This window comes from Misgurnus anguillicaudatus, chromosome 2 (genome assembly GCF_027580225.2).
Source record: "Misgurnus anguillicaudatus chromosome 2, ASM2758022v2, whole genome shotgun sequence".
NCBI lineage: Eukaryota > Metazoa > Chordata > Actinopteri > Cypriniformes > Cobitidae > Misgurnus > Misgurnus anguillicaudatus.
The window spans coordinates 26,305,680-26,320,945 of NC_073338.2; the positions used below are offsets into that span (position 1 = coordinate 26,305,680).

At 38.0% G+C, this 15,266-nt stretch overlaps 2 protein-coding genes across 8 annotated transcripts in view; both read right to left on the reverse strand.

Moving 5' to 3' along the window:
• Nucleotides 1-10,365, reverse strand: slc2a2 (solute carrier family 2 member 2). The gene is made up of 11 exons (XM_073875577.1): nucleotides 10,063-10,365; nucleotides 8,319-8,418; nucleotides 6,323-6,518; nucleotides 6,025-6,149; nucleotides 4,189-4,304; nucleotides 3,735-3,897; nucleotides 2,620-2,807; nucleotides 2,410-2,514; nucleotides 1,677-1,778; nucleotides 1,285-1,488; nucleotides 1-1,195 (listed from the first exon to the last, which is right to left on the reverse strand). Exons 1-11 carry the CDS (start codon nucleotides 10,069-10,071, stop codon nucleotides 992-994), a joined length of 1,512 nt encoding a protein of 503 aa, XP_073731678.1. The 5' UTR covers nucleotides 10,072-10,365; the 3' UTR covers nucleotides 1-991.
• A 182-nt stretch (nucleotides 10,366-10,547) lies between these two features.
• tnika (TRAF2 and NCK interacting kinase a) overlaps nucleotides 10,548-15,266 on the reverse strand; it is a 116,118-nt gene continuing 111,399 nt past the window's right edge. For all 7 annotated transcript variants that reach the window (XM_073875553.1, XM_073875552.1, XM_073875550.1 and 4 more), the window contains 3 exons: nucleotides 14,974-15,133; nucleotides 13,599-13,738; nucleotides 10,548-12,358 (listed from right to left, as the gene is read on the reverse strand). In XM_073875553.1, coding sequence (XP_073731654.1) covers nucleotides 12,275-12,358; nucleotides 13,599-13,738; nucleotides 14,974-15,133 — 384 coding nt within the window. In that variant the 3' untranslated portion in view covers nucleotides 10,548-12,274. The remainder of the gene's footprint in view (nucleotides 12,359-13,598; nucleotides 13,739-14,973; nucleotides 15,134-15,266) is intronic.

Consider the following 15,266-nt stretch of genomic DNA (forward strand, 5'->3'; position numbering starts at 1 on the left):
TATTTTATCTTTTATTTATTATTATTTCCTGGCTATTAGTCATATACCACATTTTTTATAAAAAATTGTGTTAAAAAGCACTAAAAGGGGTTCCGAATGATACCCAAACCTTGTTTTCTCCTTAGTTAATCTTAAGTAAATTCCACCATCGGTTCTAAGGAGTCCGACTGTCCGACCCAAAGCTGTGACAAAATTCAGAGAGTGAATAACTTATTGATCATCCCAACCAATTCATTGTTGGTATTGACAAGTAATTCAGAAGTTTGCTAAGGACAGATTGCAAGATTTGATTTAACTAGAACTCTATTTTAGATTCAAATGAATCAATACATTTTGGCATCAAGATGATGTTTTATGAAGTATCACTCTAAAAACAAACGATGCTAAATATCACCAAAAGAGCAATAGAGGAACCATTTTAAGTGCCATATAGCACCGATGAAGTACCTGTGTAGCACCTGTGTAGAACCATATGTGGTGCTGTATGACCCCGCATGGTTCCCCACAGGTGCTATAGCACTAAAAATGGTTCCTCTATGATTACGAGCCAAGAACCACTTTTAGTGCTATTTAGCACCGTTTGTTCCCAGAGTGTGCTTCGGGAAGATAAACATAAAATTTAACAAACTAATTCTAAAAGCAAGTCAACATCTCTACATAGAAAAATATCTTTCAGATTTAACTTCAAGTATACTTTGAAACTATTTGAAGATGTCACATTTCCTTCAAAAGTGGCTTGTATTATATAAACATTTTAAAAATTGAACAATACACTTTTGAAATATAAAAAAAAAAATTTTAAGTCTCCATAATATCAATATCAGATGCCCAAAAGTCAAAGTCCACTGTGTATGTTGCTCACTTCATGGTTATGCTATTGAGTTTACTAGAACAACATGTTATTTCTTTACAAGTAATGGTAAGGCTCCATACAGCAGATAAGTTCTGTGAAAACAGTAACGTTCCTCATTCCACAGTTTCCATTGAATCTTTAAGCCTCTGTGGAGCTCTTGAGCTGCTCCATTTCAGTCTCAGTATGGACTTTAGAGAGAGAAGCACTTCGTTTGCCTCGGAAGACTGCTGCTATTTCCTCAAAAGTCTTCCCCTTTGTTTCAGGTACTCGTAAGTAGGTAAAAATAGTGAATCCGAACAGGAGTACTGCAAAAATGATGAAGACATAGCTCCCACAAAGGCTCTATGGACCAAAGCAGAGTTAAAGGTAAGGTTTTATTTCATTTTTTATAAAAATGAAGTTAAAATGTAAGTTCATTTGGTTTACTCTACCTCTAAATAAGGAAAGAACATGCCAATAATAAAATTGCTAGTCCAGTTGCAACACCCGGCTAATGCGAGAGCCGCTGGACGTGGCCCCTGACTGAAGAGTTCAGCCACAATGAACCATGGGATCGGTCCTGGCCCGATCTCGAAGAATGATACAAAAAGGAAAATGGCTGTCATACTGACATAGCTCATCCATGAGTAAACTTCCTGGGAAGCAAAGCAGAATTAAGATTGAAATCTTAATTAGATTCAACTTCAAGTCAGCAACAATTTCTTACAGTGTAGGCTATATATATATATAGCTTTTTTGTAAAGCTTGTAGTTAAAACTGCTTATTTAGCTTGAGAAGCTACAGTTTCCCCAGCACGGGCTGAAAATACAATATATAAACTCACCTGAAAAGCCATGCCCACCGTCATGGCCACAGCACAGCAACACATTCCTGCCAAACCAATTAGAGTGAGAGTTCGCCTGCCCGCCCTGTCCACCAAAACCACCTGCAGTTTACACGTGCAAACATAAAAGAATGAACAAATGACTCAATGCAAATAATTATCCTTTCAATTACCCCATATGCTCAAATACTCGATAAAAAAAGACTTTGGCTACTTTGAATCAGCAAATAAATAAATGTCTCAGAGAGGCTTATTTAAATAAAAGGCTGCCTACATATTATTCAAAATGGTGCACTTGCAGGCTGCCCTTGAACTGAGAGATAAACACTGCAAAGTCCCAGATAAGATCTGGCCGTTCTCCAGTATGTGGCCAGAGAGAAGGGAGGCTTGAGTAACAGCTTTAGCTCCAGCAGTTGTTTGACTGCCTGTTTTTCATACTTCATCTATTCTACAATAAGATGTCTCACTGGGTTACAGTACTATTATATGTTAACATTAGGACTGATAATCTCACACCAGGAATGTGTATAAATATATCTCTTAAATAAATGACTAATATATTAACAGTTTCTAAATTATCCAAAGAAAGGTAAAATTATTTTAAACATCAGTCTTTGCTATCAAAAAGGGGGAGATAGAAAGTCCCTAAAGACAAAACTCCTCTGCTGTTTCCAAGAAACGAGAGCCTGTTCCTCAGCAGCCAGTGTTTGCCTTTAAATTAGCGTCTGTTTACCGACGCAAGGGTGAAAATGATGTTTATAACTCCCACTCCAATGGTGGCATACACAGGCTGCCCAACGCCCGCTGTCTGGAAGATCGCAGTGGAGTAATAAAAGATCTGGACAAAAAAAGAATAGAAGTTCAAATATTACTGTTGTCTAATAGAAAATGGTGGTCCTTGTGTCAATCAAAATAATTTTTATCCATAAAACAGGAGGCTTACAGCATTAATCCCTGAGAATTGCTGTGATAAATGCATCATCAAGGCCACAAAGAGCTGCTTGCGATACACAGAGGAACGAATGAGCCTCAGGATTGACATTTTGGCTTCTTTCATTGCTTCTTCCTTCTCTGCCTGCATCTCGGCGATGTCTCTTGATGTGTCACAATCTCCTTTTAACCTTTTCAGACCTGCCAGAAAGAAAAGGGAGGGTAAGAATTGAGCTTTATTAGTTGGCTTGGTCGCTCTCATATTTACATTCATGCACTTGGGAGATGCTTTGATACAAAGTGACTTAAAGGGACACACCACTTTTTCTTTTGAAAATATGCTCATTTTCCAGGTCCCTTAGAGTTAAACATTCAAGTTTGACCGTTTTGGAATCCATTCAGCCAATCTCCAGGTCTGGCGGTACCACTTTTAGCATAGCTCAGCACAATCCACTGAATCTGATTAGACCACTAGCATCACGCTCAAAAATAACCAGAGTTTCGATATTTTTCCTATTTAAAACTTGACTCTTCTGTAGTTACATCGTGTACTAAGACTGACGGAAAATATAAAGTTGTGATTTTCTAGAATGAGAGTATAGCTCCTAGCCATATCTGCCTAGAAAATCGCAACTTTTAATTTTCCGTCAGTCTTAGTACACAATGTAACTACAGAAGAGTCAAGTTTTAAATAGGAAAAATATCGAAACTCTTTGGGGTTTTTTAGTGCGATGCTAATGGACTAATCAGATTCTTTGGATTGTGCTAAGCTATTCTAAAAGCGGTACCGCCAGACCTGGAGATCGGCACATGCTTTGCCTGGGAATCGAACCCAAGACTTAGAAGTAGCACCATGATCTACTAGTTAAGATACGTGAACATTGGTGCCGATAGCCCAGTGCATTGACAAATAGCACCAGTGATCCCAGTGACCATAAACCTAAACTTTGGCTTTTGATCTTATCATGAATTCAGTTCAAACTTTTTGGCATGCAGCTCGGCCCCCCTTGTGTAGGGTGCATCCTTTGCGACATCCCCTTAGATAAAATTTATAACATACACCCTCAAATTAGTATTAGAATTTGAATTAAACAAAACATATTAAGAGCAAGACATCTTGGTACATACTCTTGCATGCTTCTTCTGTTTTGCCTAGTTTGATGTAGAGGTAGCGAGGACTCTCTGGACACAGAAGCAACAGTAAACTCTGCAAGATGGCCGGAGCGCCAGACAGACCCAGCAACAGTGGCCACATGTCATCATTTCCTAGCAGGAACTCTAAACCAATGACCTGCACAATACAAGGACATCTGAACACATCTTACATCTATTATAAGCCAAAATAGAATGATGAACTATAGAATCAAATGAATGAACTGAAATTAAAAGCTACAAAACTAAAAAAGCCTCTATGTTTTTATTAGTTACATGTGATTTTAAATATGACAAAAACATTCAAGTTACCAAATTGCCCCTCCCCTGACCTGTGTATGAATTAACCGGTCTCCCCATGTCTATAGCCATAGATGCTGGAATGGCGTGAAGAATAAATTAAGAAGAAGGTGGTCTGTTTGACACTCACTTGGCTAAGAAGGATGCCAGTTACAAGAGCCAGCTGATGAAGTGTTCCCAAAGCCCCTCGGTACTTCACTGGGGAAATTTCTCCGATGTACATGGGCACCAAGCCAGATGTCAATCCTGTAAGAGTTAAATATGAATGAGTCAGCAGAGTCCAACAGTTTAAGTAATAGTAAAGTCAACAGAGTAACTATTACTAATAGTAAATTGTAATACAGTTGTGTTTGCCTTGGGGTTTAGTCATTGCAATAGACATCAGTCTTGGAGGAAACAATATACTATATGAAGAGTTCAGCAAAAAAGTGCGCCAGGCATGATTTCTTGTTAATTAGCATTTTTTTATCTGACTCAGAGTCAATACAAGTGAGATTTCATTGTCATTCCGATACAATTATGGACATACAGTGGAACAAAATGTCGTATAAATTAGGACCACGGTGTTATAAATAGTGATTGGGGAAAAAAGTTGTTGAGCATTCTGGCGGAGCGAGCTCTGATGCTCCGATACCGCCTTCCTGGTGATAGGAGCTGGAAGAGACTGTGGGAGGGATGGGTGGGGTCTTTCACGATGACTTGAGCTTCTTGTAAGGACAATGTCCGGGATGGAAGGAAAAGAGGCACGATGATCTTTGCAGCTGTGTTCACTGTCTGTTGGAGGGTATGTGGTGCTACATTTCCCATACCAGACAGAGATGCAACTGGTCAACACGCTCTCAATGGTTCCACTATAGAATGTGGTGAAATGTGTGCTCTTTTCAGCCAGCGGTGAAAGTGTAATGGCTGTTGTGCCTTCTTGGAGAGTGACTTGGTGTTGGGGGTCCAGATGAGATCCTCTGTGATGTGCACAGCAATAATTTGGTGCTGCTGACTGTCTCCACAATCGAGCTGTCAGTGGGATTTCTCCTGAAGTCTATCACAACCTCCTTTGTCTTATCCACTTTCAGGGACAGATTGTTGGCGCCACACCATACCACCAGCTGTGCCACTTCCACTCTGCCTAAAAAACGGTATTTCTGAATGGCCTGAGGGCAGGATTAAGTGGTTTTGATGCAAAAGTAATGGATTGAACATATAGTAGCCAATGTGTCAAGAGCATCGTAATAGAAAAACGATTATTTCATTGTTGCCCAAATAAATAGTTCATGTCAATGTATTTATTTATTTAGTTGGTGAGTTGCCATGTCATAAGCAGGATAACATTGTCATGGTGATAGAAGTAGAAATATTTGGTTGGTTTAACCTATGGTTGGACAGAACCAGCTGTTTTGATATTAATAAACCTATGCTGGGTTGTTGTTACCAAACCACAGGTTGAAACTGAGACAGCTCAGTATTTTAGTTGAAACAAAACAGCATACTGTAAGGTTAATTTATAACCCATGAATCGATTCTGTCCAAAATGTATCCAACCATGGATTAAACCAACCCAATATTTTTTTAGTATTTGCATCAGGGTCTCGGTCAACCTGTTGTGGGTTTATGTAAGGAATAACTGGCAATGGGCCGTTGAAATATTCCAAAATGTGTAAAATGCTAATGCGGCAAGACGCGAAGTGGATTTTTTCAAAGAATTCAAAGCACCACAAAGATAACCACCAAAGCAATGTCTGTGGTACTGACATTTGACAGGTTAGGTGTGCATTTATTGAAAAATAATGCATACTCGTGTAACCAATCAGAGTAAAGCATTCAACAGCTCAGTGGTAGTGACTGGCTAATAGTGTTGTACATTATAATGGATTGCGTTACTGTGATTTCTGGAGGCATATCATCTGTCAAAATATAATTTCAAGTGCATTGCATAGCAGTAGTGTGCTTTCAATAAGGCCAAAGTTCTTACCACAATACAGTCCCATGATAGCACGTCCTGCTATCACCATAAGGTGAGGTGTGCCCATCTGAGCCAGACCCATGAGCAACCCTGCTGTTATGGCCAGGAGGTTTATAGCCAACATCCCTTTGATCCTGTAAAACAATATTGATTTTCAAAGAAAGGCCCACAAACAAGAGGCACGTTCTGTCTTATTTGAACATCTTAAACTTTATTCAGTCTATGATAAAGAAAGCTCATTAATTGTAGCGTTATTTAATCAGTGTTTTGCATTTCATGTTCTTATCTTTTCAGACAGATACCACACCTTCCACGGAAGTCGCTAACAAAGCCCACCAGAAAGGAGGACAACACCCCTCCAATGGAGAAGACAGCCACTGACAAAGACCAGTACATGACCACAGAAGGATGGGTTTGATCTTCATGTGCCGTATCGTTGCCTCTCTCATTACGAGCGAGTTCTTCATTGTAGACACCGAGAGATCTGGCATAGTGCCTTTCGATGATCTTGAACACAAAATGACAAAATCTCATCCTTATATGTTAGTCAATAAAAGCCTGAAGAGAAAACCTAGAGGAGATGAATCCAAATCTTACTTTGCTCAGAATTTGTGAAAAGGGAGTTAAGTAACTAGTATGTGCAGATGGTTTCAGCAGCAACAACATAAACTTTTGTGGATTAAATGCTCAATCGGGTAGACTTCCACACACTCTCAGAAATAAAGGCACAAAAGTTATCACTGGGACAGTACCCTTTCAAAAAAAGTACACCTTTGTACCCAAAGAGTCCATATTAGTACTTCATAGGTACATACGGTATTGGCAGTTCAAAGATACATATTTGTACCTAAATGGTTCATATTAGGACCTTTTTTAAAGGGTACTGCCCCAGTGACAGCTTTGTACCTTTATTTATGACAGTGCATATAATCAGTAACAACAGAGTCCTTTTACAGTCATTTATTTCTGATAACAAGGGAAATAAATGACAAGTAAATTACATTCATTCATATCTAACGTGTATTAACTATTACACCGAGCTAATGTTACTGTGTAAAATCAATGTAGCTACAGCTCCTAGAATAAGGTGACCAGATTTTTTTAATAAAACTGGGGACATTTCCTAGTTCAATGGTCAAAATATCATTAAAATATCATTTGTTGTTAACTGTAAATTAAAAAATATTTTTGTCTTGTTTTCAGTACAAATATCTTTAAATTCCTAAATCAAAATGCATTTTCTTCATAAGCAAAATCCCCTAAGAAAAAAATCTAGCTTTAAGACAAAAAAAATATTAAACTGAAGTGAAACACTGCCAATGGGGTAAGATTTTTTTGCTTGTTTTTGCAAATTTAATATTTTTGGTCTAAAAACTAGACTTATTTTTTTAGGTTATTCTGCTCATCAAGGAAATGAATCCTGTCTTAAAAAAAATTGAATATTTGTACTAAAAACAAGAGAAAAATACTAAATAAGAAAGTAATTTTTTTAGTGTTTATTCAATTAATTGAACAATTTCTTTAGCCTAAATCTATTATTTCCTTTTTTTATTCAGTGCACAGATATGACATCTTATCAAAAATTACTTCTACTACTTCAGCTAATTTTATAGCATTGTAAAAGTTAAGAACAGAAGAAATAATGCAAAAAAACATACACAAAACAAAGGCTCAATACCATGCTTTGATGAGTTTACTTCATTGGTTTATTACTTTAATTAAACATGGGTAGTTAGTACCTTAACCCCCGATAACTTTGACTGTTTTTATATCTTGATTGATGATAACTTGATGACGCTTTCTCATGTGTCTCGTAGTAAATTCTTCTTCGCTAAATCAGTGGTGCGCAACTAAGAAATCAGTGATTGTTCCAGTCTGGTACTACAAGGACTACATGCTGATCGGGTTTTTTAGTGTATTTGCTGGTTGTTTTGGACGTGCTGTAAAACGGGGACATTTATGGGGACAGCTCCGGTCGGGGACAGAACACCAAAAAACAGGACTGTCTCTGGAAAACGGGGACGTCTGGTCCTAGAATTCTTGCCTGGCTAAACCTATTCGCATAGTTGTGAACCATGTTCCTTATCTTGCATCATCCTTAGCTGACCTAAACGTTTTATTTTTGACAAGGTTTTTGTTTCAAAGATCAGTTTAGCAACAGGCAAGACCCATAAATACATACAGACCGGAAGTTTACTTCGGTTCAGGCACGTAACCACGACAACGGGACACTGTGTGTGATAAAACCGTCTATAGTGATGAACCATGTGCTGAGGGAAATGAATTAAGTGGTGATGTTTGACTGATCTTCTGAGGTGCATTGATGACTCCCAAACTGTATCCTATCTGCAGAGAACCAAGTGCTGCCGTGAACACAGCCAGAGCGAGTGTTCCCGTTAACTGCTACAGGAGATTAATACAGGAACCCATTAACACACATACAGGTACACACACTTATTTTTCTATCATGGTGGGGCTTTCCATTCGTTCTATTGATTTTGTACTTTATGAACAGCTGCAGTTATTTTGTTTATCCAATAAGTATACAAATAATATTAAAGTGGTTTCTATGTTAATTATTAATGTTTATTATTTAGTTTTTCTCATAATATAAAATGATTCCCACAACATGGGTCATTTTAGGTTATACTGTTCTTCTGAGGACATTCGATTTCTACAATGTATGCAAACCTTGACATGAAAACTCATGCAGAGTGGTGTGCCAACATTATGAATACAAATTCATTTTCCTTTTGATATTTAAAGGAAAACACCACAGTCTTTCAATATTTTACTATGTTCTTACCTCAACTTAGACGAACCAACACATACCCATCCTCCATCAATGCGTGCACTCAATCCCCGTACAGTGCATCGTGAATGTGCCAGCATTTAGCCTAGCCCCATTCATTCCTTAGGATCCAAACAGGGATTAATTTAGAAGCCACCAAACACTTCCATGTTTTCCCTATTTAAAGACTGTTACAGGAGTAGTTACACGAGTAAGTATGGTGGCACAAAATAAAACGTGGCGATTTTTTAAGCGGATAAAAAATAAGAGCACTTAGTTTGATGATGTTACTGCGTGCCTATACAATATAGTTCTCATTTTTTATTCGCTTAAAAAAATTGCCACGTTTCATTTTGTGCCACCATACTTATTCGTATAACTACTCATGTAACGGTCTTTAAATAGGGAAAACATGGAAGTGTTTGGTGGCTTCTAAATACTTCCCTGTTTGGATCCTAAAGGAATGAATGGGGCTAGGCTAAATGCTAACACATTCACGACGAGCTGCACAAAGATTAAGTGCATGCATTGAAAAAACATAGGCATGTATTAATTTGTCCAAGTTGAGGTAAGAACATAGTAAATAATTGAAAAAGGTGGTGTTTTCCTTTAAAGGCTTGTACAAATGCTTATAGCAGTTTATAAAAAAAACTTTATAAAAGTTTTACTCTAAAAAACTAAACTTTTTTAGTGTACTGTATACAAACTTCTTGAATGTATACCTGCAGATATAAAATTTATTATGAGTACTCAGTACCATGTAAAATATCTAAATTAATATACACCAAACAATATATTCAAAAAAAAAATCACTTGCATGTCTCGATGTGCATTGTGCATTACACTGCAAACCATTGCATATCTTTAAAAAGTATCTAAATAAATCACAGTCTGTTAACATCCAGCACAATGAACATCTGCGAAGTTTGTATTTTGATTATTCATTTGTAAACCTTAACAAGCAGATGGCTCTCCTTTTAGTCTAAATCACATAAACATTAATGATCAACTCAGAAACATCATCATTGCAGTACAAATAACCTATGCACTCACAATTCTGTATCTCATCACCATCTCAAATAGAGTTTACCTTTCTAAAATTAAGCAAGAAAAGCTACAAAAAAAGAAAGAAATTGTACTGCAAACAAATTCTATATTTATAAATAAGACACCATTTACACCAATCTAAATAAATAAGTTGCTTTACACGTATCATCCAGGTATTTACTATAGTGAAGATGCAAAGTCAAATTTACCTTTTCCATTTTGTTCAAAGCGCGAAGAAGAACGACTCCTGCTAGTTAATAGCAGATTCAAGCTTCTCGGCTGCTTTCCCAATAGCCAGTAAATGATCAATCCTGTCACTGCGGGATCATGCCGCACATTTGTGCTTTACTGAAGAGACCTCATGCCAAATGACTCCTGATCATGCTGATAGCCATGTATCGGTGAAGTGGTTATATGGTGCTTTAGGAAAACCATTTTCCTGCAAATATTTCTGACTCGGGTACATTGATAAAAATTTGTGATTTAAATGTGTAAAAAAAGATGTCCACATTGCCATTTTCTTAATATAGCATAACAAAAAGTGGTCGGATAAGACATCTTGTAATATATTAACTCTTCTTGCACAAGCACAAATCAAAGAACAAAGTCTGAGGGTCGTCTTCATCCGTCAGCGAAATTGGCACTTTCGTAAACAAACGTTCAACAATGAGGGAGGAAACAAGCAAGGCAAAAAAAAGGTACTTATCAGTTTATTTTTTTATCATAAAATAAAACAAAAACAAAATGAGAACATATAGTGCTATCACCGTAAGAGAACCAAAAATTTGTTTACAGCTTTCGAAAGAATGACGATCGTTAAAAACGTATTAAGACAGAAAGATTAAGTAACCATTCTTGAGTGTCAAATAAAGTTGTTCATCAAAAGGGCTCGGTGAGGTTCGATCGAGTTCGTCCCCGGCACCGGCCAACACAGTGTTTCACACAGCATACATACATCAGCAGGACATTATTGCTAAAAACGTCTCATTCCGTCACCATTAAAATATTCTTCTTTTGCTATGTAAGAGATGTGAAACAAATATAAATATCTATATACTGTGCAAACATCAAGTGACTCTGAGAAAATCTAAAGCATTTAACTGAAGCCCCAAGCAAACAAACCCAAAATGTAAAACCAAACAAAAACATTACAGTATGGCTAATGCAACCATTAAGTTAAGATCAACATTTCTGATATTTTAGGCCAAACAATGAGTTGAGAGTTTGACATTATTGTTGATAAAGACCCCTTCCCTTTCTGGAATGCTTTGAGTCACGTTTCTTTTTTTTAACTGATTAAACATTGTAATAAAAGTGCAAGAAACTATAGCTTAACACAGCAATGCCTTTCGAAGAACAACAGCCCACAGTGATGGCTGAAGACACAAACATTGAAAATCAATGTGCCTCTAAAGATTTCTGTCTCACGCAGGATTACTTGAGCTAGGCACTATAATGAAATCTAAATGAAAGTCAATATCATTTCTTAACGGTCACTGAAATAAAGGTGCTTAGATTTCCTTTCTTTCTTTTTTAAATTGATATCAGGTATGTTGATCTGACATAAACATCATTCGACATCTGTTCCAGTGTCTACACAATACATGCAAACAGTGAGCGGGACGCGTTTCATTGTATGGCTCTCATTTAGTAAACGTTCGTGCTCCTGTTTCGTCATGTTTAAAGCGGACCAAGAGAAAAAATCAATACATGGTTTGCAACATAAAGAAGCGTTTTTTGACCCAGGCAGTAATGTTCTAGTGAATTCCATCTTTCTGACCTCAAAGCTATAACACTTTAACAAACTGAACTACGTTTTGATACAGTACTTTGGATAATGTACAGTATATGGATCTTGTTGACAATATACAAATGAGCACCAGTGTTATTTGTTGTTGTTTCGTTTTGAGCATGTTGAAATTGGATAAACCAGATTTTTGTGAAACTGGTAGAACTGTTACCAGTACCGAAAAGTGGAACGTCAAAAGACTAAAGCTTGATCTTAGCCTGAGTGCTAATGTTATTTCCACATTTTTATTTTTTTTAATCTTTTAAATACCGTCTGATTCTTTACAATCATGCAATGACTAGGACTCGTTAAAAAAAAGCAACAGGGGCAGGAAGGTAAATGGGGGACAATACTGAAAGAACTGGCTTTATCAGAGGCCACAGGTCTAAAACGGAGTTCGGGCCAATCGGCTCCCCCTTCTGGGGACTGAATGCCACTGCGGGTGATTTCAGATACTGCATCTGTATGAGCAGTGTGAAGAGAGCCGGTGCTCTCCCTACAGGGACACACCCATGTCTCAAGTCTCATTCCGAGTCTTTATTTTGTTTCTATTTAGACCAATGTGTCGATGTACCGTGCGCTCAGAACGTTGATGGGAGAAAAGCCTCCACAGTGTCCAGTCTGTTGTATCTTCACCAGTTCATCAAAGAGTTCCTGTTGAGCGTCATGAAGAAAACTTGACTGCTGCCACCAGATCGAACAGAGGCGAAGAACACCTGCAGGAAAAGACGTTTCAAAATATTTACTTACATCTTAAATTCCACACATAATAAATAACATACAAACTCTAGATAAGGAGGGCTATATACTAAAGTAGCTACCCAAATGGTGACCAAATGACCAATGCATCTAATTGAACACTATAATGCGTTGTTTCCCTAATAGGGGGTCGGGGCCAAAGCAGATTTTTCAAGAGGGCCTCAAGATGACTTAAAATTATAAAAAATTGGACATTTTAGTAGCGAATATACATCTGTCTAGTCATTCCAATTTCTATTTAATTTATGTGGAAAATTTAGTAAGTGGGTGGTCTTCAAATATTGTTGTGGGCTTTAAAGTGAAAAAGGTTGGGAACCACTGCTATAATGTACGGTATGTTTTGTGAATTTTCAAGCTGTTCAAAGGATCTTTAAAGTAGTTTTGGCCTAAGGGTCATAAGCCCCTGCTGGAAATATCATAATTACATCATCTGGTTCTAAAAAGCATCTTTTCTCTCAGAATTAAGTGTAATTTATAGTCTTGCGTAGGTTTTACGTCATAGGCTGTGTAGAGCCTGATGCACACCTCAGCAACAACAGTAACAACGCGTCTGTTCTACACGGACCTGAGCGCTGTGATTGGTCAACTAGAACCCCTCCCTCAGGGCAAAACATTTGTGTCCCATTTCTTCATATGCATTTTCGCTTGCAACAGGAAAAACAAAGATTCTCAAAGATAATTTGGCCTTAAGACCTTCCCTGTACTAGAGACCATCTTAAAGGCGGGATGCGTGATTTTTGAAAAACAGTTTGGAAAAGGGAGTCAGGCCGACTACCAAAACACACTTGTAGCCAATCAGCAGTAAGGGGCGTGTCTACTAACCGACATCGTTGCCTGGGTTGCGTATGTGTGGGGCGGGTCTATCAAAAAAAAGGTCAAGATTCTATTGAGGTAGGGGCGTGTTTGTTTAGGTGATTTCAAATGTCAACATTGGCTTTCAGAGATCATGCACCCCGCCTTTAAGATGATGTATGATGTCATTCTTGTGATGCTCTGAACCAGACCAGCAACAACAGAACAATAACTTTGTTTGACAGTCTAACATTTTAAACGTACCAAGACCATCTTGGATTTTGAATGAATCTAAACTGGTCTAAGGTGTTTTTAGCATGGATTATAGTACACAAAAGAGTTACACAGGAGTAAATGTACAGCAGGCTACTGTAAAGTATAGTGAATGAAGCTCAAGTGTCTTACCTTGTCATTCCTCTCACAGAGGAACTTAAGTCTCTGAGCTCTCTTGTGCATGAAAACACCATCCAAATGTCCCGTTTCCACCGAACGGATCTCAATGGCTTTCTCTCCCCAGCCCATGATCTGGTTGGAGTGGATGTAGGCTGCAAAACAGAAAAAGTTTTTGAGCCACATTTATAGACAAACCTCTTAACATCAAATTCTTGCAATATTTTTTCCTCTAGTACCAGGAGATAGAAAGATTAAAGGTGACATATCATGAAAATCTGACTTTTTCAATGTTTAAGTGCTATAATGGGGTCCCCAGTGCTCCTATCAACCTGGAAAATGTGAAAAGATCAACCCAGTAACTTAGTTTTGGTAAACCATTCTCTGCAAGCATGTGAAAAATAGCTCACTGAAATTTGGCTCCCCTTGTGATGTCAGATGGGGATAATACCGCCCCTTAATCTGCACTATCCAACCACAGCACTGCCATTTAGTGCAGAGATCAGCTCATTTGCATTTATATGGACACACCCAAAACGGCACATTTTTGGAAATTTTCACATGCTATAATAAATTATCTATATGATATTTTGAGCTAGAACTTAACATACGCACTCAATTTTTTTTTACATCTTTAAGATACGTGATTCGCCCCAGCCCAGCAAACAATGCTACAATTTACTCTTAACAGTTTTCTCATGTGTGCCCTTTTTTCACATATCTGTCAGTGTGATATCTGCTATCACCCTACAAAAACAAGCACACGGTAAATGAGGCAGATGATTAGGCAACGTCTTTGAAAATAGATAACTGTTCACAAGCCCTACTAATAAGCACAACACCCTGCCGAATGCACACCCAAGCACATTCATATTTCAAAGTTAAAGCCAGATCTGAAAGTTATTGAACTTTGGATGAACTACTTTTATTTCCACCCACAAGGCAGAAGCAGTGTGGCAGTCCTTCTGTTAGCTGCGATTCCCTCAATCTCTGCCCGTGTGCTGCTGGGATGAGCTGACACGTACAAACTTTGCCGCTGCGATAGAGGACAGACGGCGATCAGGGCGACTCGCAGTAATATTAATCATTAGAAATACTGCAACATTCCGGTCACATAAACGCCATGGGACTAACTTTGTCCTCAGCCGTTTAAGTGACTGTTTTTAACTTGATACTTGTTCCAAAGGGCAACATTTTTAAAAGCTAAGCATTTATTAAGTGTTAAGTTACCTACAGAAAGACCATTTCCAATCCCTTTGAAATATGCCATGGTACTAACAGTGCATGCATAGCAACCATAGTTAAAAAAAAACTAAAGTATTCATCAGCCAATGTGGCCTTTTTATACAGATCCTCTGAAAAGTTACAATGCTAGTATTTTTTGACTCACCAACAGAGGTGGGCATCTCTCCCCATTGCAAGACAACATCCTTAGTGATTCTACCGTAGGTATTGACATAAACACCTTCATCCTCGTAACACAGCAGCATTTCCATGCCATCAGTCTTTGGGAGCACCACGATGGCATGAGGGGTCACAGTGCTCTGAATCTGGGGGAGAGAGAGACTTGCAGATTAGGCTGCAGTGCATACAGAGACCATTAGAGGGCAATAGAGAGACTTTTTATTTAAAAGCAATATCATTGTACAAGGTAATGTTACTAATATTATTAATACTTTCACC